At 36.1% G+C, this 12,588-nt stretch overlaps 1 protein-coding gene across 1 annotated transcript in view; it reads right to left on the bottom strand.

The window, feature by feature from the left end:
- LOC143725957 (uncharacterized) overlaps positions 1-12,022 on the bottom strand; it is a 38,838-nt gene extending 26,816 nt beyond the window's left edge. The window contains exons 1-8 of the mRNA XM_077218867.1: positions 11,899-12,022; positions 11,218-11,340; positions 10,144-10,218; positions 9,904-10,077; positions 9,606-9,763; positions 8,337-8,597; positions 7,670-8,222; positions 6,133-6,295 (exon numbers count right to left, since the gene is read on the bottom strand). Of these exons, the coding sequence (XP_077074982.1) occupies positions 6,133-6,295; positions 7,670-8,222; positions 8,337-8,597; positions 9,606-9,763; positions 9,904-10,077; positions 10,144-10,218; positions 11,218-11,340; positions 11,899-11,931 (1,540 nt within the window). The 5' untranslated portion in view covers positions 11,932-12,022. The remainder of the gene's footprint in view (positions 1-6,132; positions 6,296-7,669; positions 8,223-8,336; positions 8,598-9,605; positions 9,764-9,903; positions 10,078-10,143; positions 10,219-11,217; positions 11,341-11,898) is intronic.
- Between the last annotated feature and the right edge of the window lie 566 nt (positions 12,023-12,588).

Below are 12,588 nucleotides of genomic sequence, written 5' to 3'. Positions count from 1 at the left end.
TTGGCAATGTTAATACAGGTGGAGCTGGGGAAGATGAAGGGTTTCTGAAAGCGCGATGCAGATTGGAAACAGCAAACAATGCCAAGTATTTGAATGATGAGCAGCAAGCTCATTGGCTGCTGATACCACCAGCAACCAATCAGCTGCGCTATGAAGATACAAATAGACAAATAGAGTTAAGGACCAAAATTTTATATATTTTAAGAATCAGCCTGCGCCATCTAGAGTTTCATGACAGAACTCTGTATTTCAAATAAATGCTGATCTTTTCAAAGAATCCTGAAAAACATTGATCACTGTTTCTGTAAAAAATATTAAGCAGCACAACTGTTTGATAATAAGAAACTATTGAGCACCAAATCAGCATATTAGATTTTATATTGTAGTAATTTTTACTCTTTTACTGTAAATTTGATCAAATAAATGCAGCCTTAATGAGCATAAGAGACTTTAAAAACAATAAAATATCTTACCGACCCCATACTTTTGAACGGTAGTGTACAATGTTCTTAAAATACTTATTATGTAGGCAACTCACACTTTTTTTTAAGTCACCCTGTGGCAAAAATCAAGCTTTTAATGTTGTTTATATGTCTATGTGGCGTTTTTAATGTGCTATAAGACAAACCATGTGTAAATGAATAAGTCAACACTGAGTATTTTCTCTTTAAAACTGCAGTGAAACAAAGCCTGTCTTAAAAACAGGGTTCTCAAATTTTATCAAGAGCTTGGAGTGAGATCACATGCGGTTAGGGGAGGAGCCCTAATGGAGCCCCGCCCCCGCCCATCCCCGCCCCCCAAATTTACCCATTGTGCATAATTAACCAGCACAAATTGAAATTATAACAATTGGTAAATCTGATAAATGACAGAGCAACTCATCACATCAAATATACTCTTTAATGTTATATTTCAAAATTACAAATATACAAAAATATAACAAATTCCAAAAATGGCAATGATTAATGTATGTTTTGACAGGATATAAAATATTACCCAGAGCACTCTGCTTTAATACATGTAGCCTTAGTGTAACTAGAAAGACTATTAATACAGTATAATTATATAATTTAAAATAAAATGAAGAAATACATCTTCATTCCTTCCCATACCCACTAACATTTCCCTTAGTTTCAGATAACGTAAGCTAGCGAAACTGAGCCAAAGCTTCTGGCCTGGTTGCAAAGTAGTTTAGTACAATTAAATGTATTATAACTATATATTAAATGTTCTAGCCTAAAAATTTTAGACAAGCTTTCTTCCAACTTACTTTCTCCATCACGACGTGTGTTCGCGCAATGTTGTTGGTTACCTAGTAACGAAAGTACAGTGGCCGAGAATATTCCGTCAACTTCCGTGTGCTCGCGCATCTGTTGCCTAGTAACGACGCAATCTGGCCGAGATACGTGCTCGCGGCAGAAAACTTCACTTAGTGGTCCTTGCACCTCGTATACAACGTTATATATAAAGCTTGGAGGACAACTTGGTTGGCATTGCCTTTTCAGCGTGAGAAATACACGGTGTGGCGTCTGAGCGTGTGAACTGGTTGAATTGCGTGTGTCTCACGGCACATGCGTGAGACTTGAGAACCCTACTCAAAAACATCGCTGGTGTTTCTGACATTACAAACTACCTTGTAACCAATCACATCAACCGTGTGATTGTCAACGAGTGGATCTCTGAGCTAGTGTGAGTGAGTGGAGGCGGGGCTCATCTGCATAGAGGAAATGCATTAACGTCACTTTCCCGCCGGAACACGCCCCCTCAGCCGGACTGAGTGGCAGAAGAGCTGCTGCGTGACTGGATTTAATAGGGGAAACTGCGAAAACGCAGGTAAAACAAACGATTATCAGTTTAAACTAAAGATTGGACTCAATATAGTGTTCCTTACAACTTACTAAAGATCCAGTGATCCATGGATATTAACATGCAGCCAGGAATCGTGTTTCCTGACATTTATATGTGCCTGATTTCGACACCAGGAAAATACATACAGCAAATTTGCCTGTGAATGCTTTATATAAATACAAAATTGTCAGTGTTTATTTAAAAATGTCAAATTATACAGAATATACAGTGGTAAATATTTGATTGATGAGTTGTCACTGCAAAATATAACAATACAATATATAGAGAATGATTTTACCATTAAATTCAGCATATTGACACAAAAAGGATAACTGCAAATCCACCTTTCGCATCCTGGAGTCCAGTTGTTTCTATGAATTGCAGCGATCTATTTGCTTCTCTGTTCTGTAGCTTTAGGTAGTCTGTAAAAATATTCCTCATATTTCTTGTCAAATCTAGTTGCACAGTCAGTCTCAAAGCTCGTTCCCGTTTTAGACGCGTTTTGTGTGTTTTTCCGCAGCATTCACACTGAAAACCAATGCTGCCGCTCAGTCTTTTTGCCACTTGTGGGCGTAATTCCAGTAACTCCGGCCAACGGTGACGTCACGTGCATTCCCTCTATTCATTGAACTGCATATACTAAATGAAGCAAGTGTGTTGAGTTACATTCAAGCTATTTTAAAGCATGAAGAAAATTTTTTTAATGGAAATTTTTTTTCAATATGTCATTTTGGTGATCAAAGATGAGTTTTAAGGGATAAAGTTACTGACGGGGGACTTTAAATAATATGTAGACCTATAACATAACCATTCTGGACACTTTATTCTTAATAAATCTCACTGAGCGATTTGTAGTAGTTTGTTTATTTATTCACACAACGGGGTGGTAAAGTTTAGCCGAAACTACTTAGGCCCTACGGATAGAAAGCAGATTCATGATAAGACCCAGACACGAGTGAAATGCACAATACCATAATTTCTCCATCTGTATTTTCACCGCATAGCCATCCGTGTGCAGAGCAACTTTAAGCTACATCTGCTTACAATGTGTCTCTGCGGAATAAATCTACGCGGTAATTAGCTGAGGCATCGCATTTATAACCGTCTGTATTTTGTGTAATGCTTCAGCGAAACTCTGAGATACTTAAATATACATAAACAATGAATGTCATAATACTGATTTGGTCACAGACGTGAAAAACTATGGGACGAATGTGATGGAGCATTTCCTTCCACGCTAACACAGATGCCATCATCCAAGAACTCCAACAAGCTCAATCACCTCGCGAGTCGCTTTCCTTTTTCACGCAGACGGGGGAGTTTTCTGGCTGAGTTATTACTGATCAACATGCAATATTCATCTGAGAAGGCATTATCATTTTGCCGAGCTCCGTAGCCCTTTGCCCCTTCGTGTTAGACTGGCTGAGAGATAAATTGCCTGGGGGTTGCTCTGGGCCCTGATTGCCTACCACCGCAACTTGTCAGAGACAGGGGAAGAGGAAGAGGACACTTGGAAGGGAAGAGATAGCTGACACATAGGCTAGAAAGGGTGCCATGCATTTTTCATAGCGCTCCCCTAATTGAGGCACCTGTGAGAGAAACTCACAGCCGTTTGGTTGCTGCTGGTGTTATTGTTTTCGCTCTGATTTACAAGGATTTGCTCGCTTTTGAAATCCAATTTCTTTTCTTCCTTAGTAGACAAGGCCATGGTTTACCTCATTGTGAAGAGCTAAGTCGAAAATAAAATGTAAAATTTGTGGAAATGTCTTGTTTTTGGTGCAGAACTTTGCAAAAAAAAAAAGCACTTTTAAACCCTCATTTTAGTTTTAAGTGCACTTTAGGTCATTCAAAGAGACATACAATGGTGCTTGTCTATTAGAATCCAACAGTCAAGCACAAAACGTGGCCTCAACATTTTATAAAACATTTTCTAGGGATGTTTTAAATATTAATAGCAGAGATCACAAGTACCTACTTTCATTTGCAAATCATTGTTTATCTTTAATGCTTTTTTGAGTCAGTGAACACTAAGTAAAAAAGCATTACATTAAAAAGCGTCAGAAGCTATTCAAGTCTCATACAAATTTTGATACAAATAAACAGGGTGGTCAAAAATAACATGTTTTGTGCTACCTCTGACGTGCTTAAGAGAACATCAGCATCATTATTGTGCAAGATAGAGCTTGGCTTCTGGGAAACGTGCATCACAAAGAGGTATTTTCAACAGAACACTTGAAACCCAGTGTGATGAATCAACATATTCCATGCTTTAGTATCAGTTGGAGGACACTGGAACATTGCAGTAACTTTTTTATGCTGCAATTTCCAAGTAGTCTATCTATCAGTTTGATGCAACACTGCCACCTAGTTGTATCTTTTACAGTTGTTTAGACGGTCAACAGACCAGATTTATCAGGTTTAGATCTTTCTTTGTGTCAATATGTAAATTGTTCCTGAGCATTTGTTCTGTCTATGCTTCGTTTTATTTTCGTTGAAAGCTTAATGCTTCATACAGTAGGCTCCAAAAGTCTGAGAAAATGCACTACAGAAAATTTTCCATTTTTCTAATTAAAAAATATTTATTCCATTACAAATTATAGTATTAGCATAACAGTTAAAGTGAAGCTCTGAATTTCAATCAACCACACCATTGATATTTTAGTAGTATTTTTGCTTTATTATAGTACTTATTAATATTTTGAATTGGCTTTTTTATATATTTTCAGTTTCTAATTTAGTTAAAGTTTTAGTAATTTTGTTTTCTGCTTTTGTCATTTTTATTAATTTTTGTTTTTTATAAGTGCTTTCAAATCGATTAATCATGATTAATCGCATCTAACATCAAAGTTTTGACAACACTATTTTATATTTATATTTAAATGTATTATTAATTTAGTATTAGTTATTGTAGTGCTTTTTTATTTGTAAATGTTGTTTTGACATGTTTTTAAATATAATATTTATTTTATGTTACTTTTTTTCAGCTTAATTTCAATTAACGGAAACCATTCTTAATAGTTCAGTAAAATCTTAAAGATTTCTTCTTCATTTAACATCATAACATTTCTTTGTTTAACTTTTTTCAAAGTGCTAGTGCTAAAGTTTGATTCCAGGTTTAAATTAGAACAGATTTTATAGTTATTAGCAGACAAGCTTTTTAGCAGACTGCTATTATTTTAGAAAAGAGAATTGTTTCTTGATATTTCTTATAAGCAATGGCAAACCTCACTGTTAGTATTGTTCATACTTTTTCACAACTCAATTTATGATTCGGACATGAATAATCATGTGGCTCAAGAAATGTTTCTTGAGCCACATGTATCAGCATATTAGAATAATTAAATCAGCATATTAGAATAATTTCTGAAGGATCATGTGACACTAAAAGACTGGGGTAATGATGCTGAAAATTCAGCATCATTAAATTCACTTAAAAAAAACATTAATAAAAATTACCAATCCTAAACTTTTGAATGATAGCGTTATACAATATATATATATACAAAGCAGAAATTAGCATTTGACAGTCACAATTTCAATGTGATATCTTGTTGGGCTCATTGTTTTTCCATATAATGAGCCGTACACTACGACAACCTGAAAATACATTAATAAATGTAAGTAGAAATATAATCTTCAACTGCTTAGTAAGGTAGCACAATCCCACTCCTCAATAAATCACATGATTATTCATGTCCAAATCATTAATTGGGTTGTGAAAACGTATACAAAATACTAACAGTGAGGTTTGCCTTTGCAAACTCCTCTAATAAATAATTGAGCATTAGAAAGATCAAGAAACAATTCTTTTTTCTAAAGTAATCGGCGTAGCAGTCTGCTAAAAGCTTGTTTTTCAAATCACAGTGTTTTGTCAAACTATAAAATCTATTGAGGACTTAAGAACGTGAGAACTAAACTATGAGCAAATTGTTTTGTCAGATCTATTGTTATTCAAAGCCAATCCAGGAGAGGTTTTTAATGGTTGCTGCTCTAATCCGCACAGAGATCAATAACTCACACAGCAGGACTGATCCCAAAAGTTCTACAACAAATACACCATTCATAACAAGACACGGCCTGACATTTCTCCTCAAGCAACAACATTAGGTCATGATCCTCTTACTTTAAAGGAAGTTTACCTACAAATGAAAACCTGTCATCATTTACTCGCCCTCGTGCCGTTCCAAACCTACAAGAATATCCTGGCTGCTAATTTCTATTATGAAAATGAACTTTTCATTTAAAGATATTGGCTGATAGCCTGAGAGATCCTGCAATACTTACTGAAATTGTGAGCGATCCTTGAATTCAACATGATTTCCATAGTACTGGTGGACTCTGATCGGCCTGGGCCGCTTAACTCTCTCACTCCAAACAGCTCAAGCAAGCGTGAGGTGTCAATTTCAGTCTTGCTGGGGTTCCTGGAAGACCATATTGACTTCTCAATCTGCAAAGGCAGGAAACAGTCAATACCATTATTTCATATGATATTATTTCATATCAAGGCACTGTTTTGAATGCAAGTGATCTTTAGCAAATTATTACATATTAAGAAACAGATTTAGCACAACAACTATTGCAACGCTGAAACAGCAATGCTGCGTTTGCTATAAGGAATGTTGAATGACTCCTTTAGTCTGAATTTACAAGCAAACAACATCATCACACGCACATTTAACAAAAATGAGCACCTGTAGGGGTTTTCTTACACCAAAAATAAAAACTACGGTCTCACAAAAAACAAGTGTCTCTTATATATAAACCTATGGTTGTTCGGAACGGAACACTAGCATACTTTTTAAAGTATTGGTGAGCAGAAGAGACTTCTTTCAAAAACATTTCAAACAGCACCAACAACCCAAACTTTAATTAATTGTACCAATTAACTACAGCGGTTTTAATACTGTACAAATGGATTTTTTTTTAATGGCTTAAAACTAAAGGTAACACCATAAAAAGAAAGTATTTACGTTAAAAAAAGCATTGACTGAAATAAAATATTAAAACACTTTAAACTTATGCATTTTATTTCAGCTAGTTGCCAAGGTAACTTTTCTCATTATTTTAGTTTAACTTGATATAGGCTACTAAAATAACTACAACTAAAATAAAAATGAATACATTATATACATATTATATATATATATATATATATATATATATATATATATATATATATATATATACACACACATATTTTTTTTTAAAAGAAGCAAAAACTAATAAAAAAATGACTTTATAAAAAAGAAATTATTAAAACTTCGACTAATATGAAAATGGAAAATTAAATTTAAAACTAATTTAAAGTATTAATAAAAACAATAAGATATCTAAATTACACTAAAATAACACTGGTCCGACCAAAAACTTGCCACATCTGGAGCCCCTTCCATAGGCCCTGTTTACTATTAAGATGTGTTTTGATCAATCGGATCATCGAAATGGACGGCGCTATACAGGTGTAAATGGGGACTAAACTAATTTGAGCTTGTCCACTTTCAACCATTTCCAGAGGTAGTGGAAAACGACCGGACTGCTTTCGTAGTGTAAACGCTCATGTGGTCGAATGAGTCCGAACAGCCACAAAAGACTATCTACTCTCCATCTACTGACCTAACGCTAAACATTATGAAAAGTATGTTAGCCAGACCGGATTTAAACTTTGAAGACCCAAGTTTGGTTTGAAGACTATAAAAAGAACCAAGCACAATGTTCTCTCACCATTCCATCCATCGTCAACTTGTGATCCGATCGACCAAAACGCATTTTAATGCCAGGTGTAAACCGGGCCCTAAATAAAACCGAACACAAGACCAGATACCTTATCCTGAGTCACCAGGTCCCAGTGAAAAGCTTTTGTCCTCTCTGAAAGCTGCTTGGATTTCGTGGGCAGCGGAGGGGGCAAAGGAGCGGGCGGTACAGGACCTGGAACTGCTGACGGCACAGGCAAAGGTGGAGGCAATAAAAACGACAGATTCAGAGACGGTGATGAGCATGTGGCCACTGGAGAGGTTGGCTTGAGCACAGATCTGAACTCTGCTGTCCGGGCTGGCTTCTGTTCGGATGCTTTCATGGAGACGATTTCTGGCTCTAGTGTTGTTGGATCATCTACAAGCTCAGCTGGGAATGTTCTGGGTAAACGTGGTCTCGGTGTAGGTGGCACTGGTGGAGGTGTGAACTGCATGTGTTCGTTCTGTGTCTCACTTTCTGACTTTGTAATGTCAATGAGAGCTCTTTCAGGGGCTTCATAGAGGTGTTCATGTTGTGACTTTCGTTTCCAGTCCACACATAATTGTTTGATCGCTTTCACCCAGGCGTCTCGCTCATATTTGATTGCCTCTGAGGTCATATATTCGCTTTTCGGTATTCGGAACCTGAGAAAGATAAAAAGAGTGTCGTTGAGTTAACTTTCGGTCACACATTGATTTTTTCATGACTATTATTTATTGAGGTAAAGATCAGGGATTAAGAATGAGCACTTGACTCACAGGAAGTCATTCTTGTCGTTGATCAGCGTGAAGGTGTCGGTGGTGCAGGAGGTCTCCACCCTGACATTACCGTCTGAGAGATGGATGATAACGGCTGTCCCATCACCACCTGCACACCTGATATCATCCACACTGTCGTAAATGTCTGAGAGAGTCCAGACGGTCTCGCTGGAGGAAACGAACTCGTCTGGATTACTCCTGGGAGATTTCTGAGCAACAGTCCACAAGGTCAGCTGACCAGTCTGAAGATGAGCTTCATATCTAAGAGTGCAGAACATAGCATAAGTGTTAGTACTTTTTAAATATATATTTACTGTATATATTTTGTTATTTTTGGCCTTTTTCAACTTTTTATTAATAGAACAATAGAAAATTGGGGAACAGGATCAGGAAGTGATGAGAATGGGAATTGAATGTGCCAGAGTATGAGTCTAAACGGTGCCTGCGAGCCCGCCATTCAAAGTCCCTTTCAATGAAAGTCTGTTCAGTCGGCGGCCATATTTGCAACGCCTCTGTGCAGTTATTTCGGGCATCCAAGACCAACTCCTATTTATTTGAACGGGGAATCCTGAAATCTTAAAAACTGCTTCCCGTACTCACAATTAAATAACATATTTCAAATTAGCAACAAAATCTGATATGAACTGTCCCATAAATGTTGTTTCTTACGCTTAAATAGAGTTAAAAAAGCTTTTTTTTTTTGGAAAAAAAATCTGTATAATTTTTTTAAATTTTTGAAATAAGCCTCCTCTGCTTACCAAGTCTGCATTTATGTATTCAAAATTAGTAATAATGCGAAATATTATTAGAATTTAAAATAAATGTTTTCTATTTTAATACACTTAAAAATCTATTTCTGTGATCAAAGCTGAATTTTCAGCATCATTTCAGTGTCACATGATCCTTCAGAAATCATTCTAATATGATGATTTGCTTAAGAAATATTTCTTATTATTTATTTTTCCATGTTATTCAAGTTGCTATTTATGATCCAGTGGAAGCCTATGGGATTTTATTTTGCCGGTTTAAAAAATATATATATATATATTACTTTAAAAAGTGATGTACATACTATAATTTAGTATCTATGGTTAGGGGTTTGTTCAAAAAGTATGAGCCTGCAGGATAGCTGCCTAAATGAGCACCACTAAAATGTTAACAAACATCTGATCATTCTAGTGGCGTTTGTTCCAGTCTAACTGGTATAACAACTGCTAAGGGCTGATTTGCAAGAAGTAGACAAAACATAAAATGTCAGAAAATATATACTTTTTCCATTTGAATGATGCCAGTCCTCCTCTCTGGAGTAAAAGCTGTCCCTCTTTGAGGTTGTCTGGAGGTAAGTGTGAGCTTTTCCTTTCAACAGACCCATTCACAGGAGGGCTGTATATGTTACTATAGATGATCTGATTTACCAGCAGCATGATCTGCAGCAAGGTGAGATTACATGGTCTTTAATACATCAATAAAGATGCTTCATCATGGCCATGCAGACTCTAAAGGTTTTTAAAAAGACTGATCTGCCAAAGACTATGAATTCAATCCACGTTGCACGTGATGTTCTCACCCTCTGCTTGTCCTCTAAAGATGCCGCTTCCAGCTCATAGTCAGTCCGACCTCTGAACGAAATGGAGAACCTGGTACCTGTAGCTTCATGGCAGTTTTTCACATCAGAAAAGAGGAGCTGGCGTTTCACGATGCCTTTCTCGATGCTGCACATTAGGCTGGTGCTGAAATCAATCTGAAGAGAAGCGTGCATTTGTTATGTCGTGCATTAAAACGTTATATGTATGTACTTGATACACACCTGCAGCACTCGCTTCTGCCATATGTAGCGGTTGAACTTGCGAACACTGAAGTTATACTGTGATGGCTGTTCTTCCTTCAACAGAAACATATTATGTAAAACAAAGAATTCAATAATACTTCCTAAAAGGTCACTTTACAATAGAGATGATTAAAATCACCATTGAGATCTGCTCTTAATATTAGGGACAGGCCCACGACGACTGGTTAAACAACAAATCATTTCCTTAACAAGGACTGTGCCTAAACTAACCAGACACTTTCTTATGACGAATGTTCAACGAAATCAGTCGGACTGAATTACACACCCATTTTGCCAAGTTATTTTAAAATAAAAGATAGTCATGCTCAAAAGGTTACTCATCATTTAAGGAATCTGCTAAATGTTAATTATTTTAACAAAATAAGAGTTATCATACAAAATGCATGTTATTTTTTATTTGTCTGAATAAGATATTTTACATAAAAGATGTTTAAATATAGTACACAAGACAAACAAAGTAGCTGAATTTATAAAAATAACTCTGTTCAAAAGTTTATATACCCTTGTGTGTTGTTACCTGGATGATCCACGACTGTTTTTTTGTTTTGTAATAGTTGTGTTCCAGCAGTGACTGTATGAACCTTGTTTAGTAGTTGTGTTTGAGTCCCTCAATTGTCCTCAGAGTGAAAAGATGGCTCTCAAAATCACACAGTCACTGCTGGAAAGGGTTCAAATATGCAAAAGATGCTGGGAAAGGTAAACTGAAAAATTCGCAAAATGTAGTGGATCATCCAGGTAATGACGCACAGTATTCAGAATCAAGGGTATGTCAACTTTTGAATGGGGTCATTTTTTATAAATTCTGAATTCAGCTTTTTATCAGGACTATATGTAAACATCTTTTATGTCATATATCTTATTCAGAACAGTACTAATTAAAAAATAGCATGGATTTTGCAGATTCTGCAAGGTGTACATAACCTTTTGAGCACGGCTGTATATTTCAAATGTTGATAAGTTCTATTTTGGCAATAAGACTGTTTGCATTGCCATTCAATTGCATTGTAATTTTTCTGGCCCACTGTAGATCACCTCCAGGTCTAAGTTGTGTTGCTTCTGTACTGAGCCACTTCTAGCCTGATTCACAGCTTCGTCGATACTCATTTTCCCCGATTTCACCATGTCCATGAGATTCAGCTGCATTTCGTTGCTGAGCTGCAGAAACAATGAGAGTTTAAGTCAAGAACTGTGATTATTCTTAAGACAAGCACATGCTGTCTCCATGGAACATTGTTTGGCAACAATGAACTAGCTGACAAAAGACTATAGAAATGAGGAAGTTGTGATGATTTTTATTTTTGGCACACAATTTACCGTCATTGTAATCTTGTATTTCATGCTAGTGCACTTGATTTGCGGACACCTGATTCCCAAGACACGTTTGGTCTTTTTTGTAAAATTGTAACTTTTTATTACTATATATTATAGAGACACTATGATTCTTATTTTGGTTAACGCAATCAATGTGGGACATCAAATGCATTACATTAATCTGTAAATGAAATGGAGAACACAGCTTTTTTTTTATGAATTCACAACACTACATTCATTTACAGCCATGTGTTTTTGAGCTTTGATATCATTTTTGTTTATTAAATATAAACAAATGAAACAGTTTAATGATTATCCATTGTTTTTCAACACAGTACAGTTGCAGTTAAAACGATTTTTACACTGAATATTTGAATAATAGCTTTAAGAAATGTCTCTTACCTGAGGAAAATGCACTGTCTTTCTATGATTCATATTTCTTCATTGGGCTTCAAGAGACCAAAACATGTCAGATCAACCATCAGTCAAACTTAGACTGAGGATATTGTAAAGGTGTTTGTGTGTGGTGTGTGTGAGGGAACTTGGTATGCTTGTATGGAATGTGTATTTATTACAAGGCAACTTCCTGAAAAGCGGCTTACCTGAGTATAAAAAAGAAAAAGGAGAAGTCATACACCTCCACCCTTTATTTAACTTCTCATCTTTCTGTGGGACTCACCAAAATGCGTGTGTCTCTCAGTTGAGAGTCATTTAAAAATCTAAATCTATGGCTTATGTATTATGTCTTTGTCTCTGCTGTTGTGAATGTGGTTGGCTGTACTTGTACTGTGAAATTTGATGAGTAAAATAAAGCATGCCCCCGTTTGTTTGCAAGTTGTAACGCTAGATTCAACCGCTAGATGGCGTACATCCAACACAAAATCACTACGACGATGTATAAGAAGACTAAACTCTAAATAAAGTACAAACTACTTCTATATTAGTGTTGTGATCATGAAAGTGGTTTGTTACTTACCCTCAACAAACTTTAAAGCAGTTATTGCAGCTGTAAAATGGTATTTTAGTTTAAATGCGGTAGGCTACTGTGACTACAATTCACCAAGTTAAACATATAGCCTACTGTAGATTCAG

This window comes from Siphateles boraxobius, unplaced genomic scaffold (assembly GCF_051911475.1).
Source record: "Siphateles boraxobius isolate OS27281-9 unplaced genomic scaffold, OSU_SipBor_1 77, whole genome shotgun sequence".
Classification (NCBI taxonomy): Eukaryota; Metazoa; Chordata; class Actinopteri; order Cypriniformes; family Leuciscidae; genus Siphateles; species Siphateles boraxobius.
This window is presented reverse-complemented; position numbering and strand designations above follow the sequence as displayed.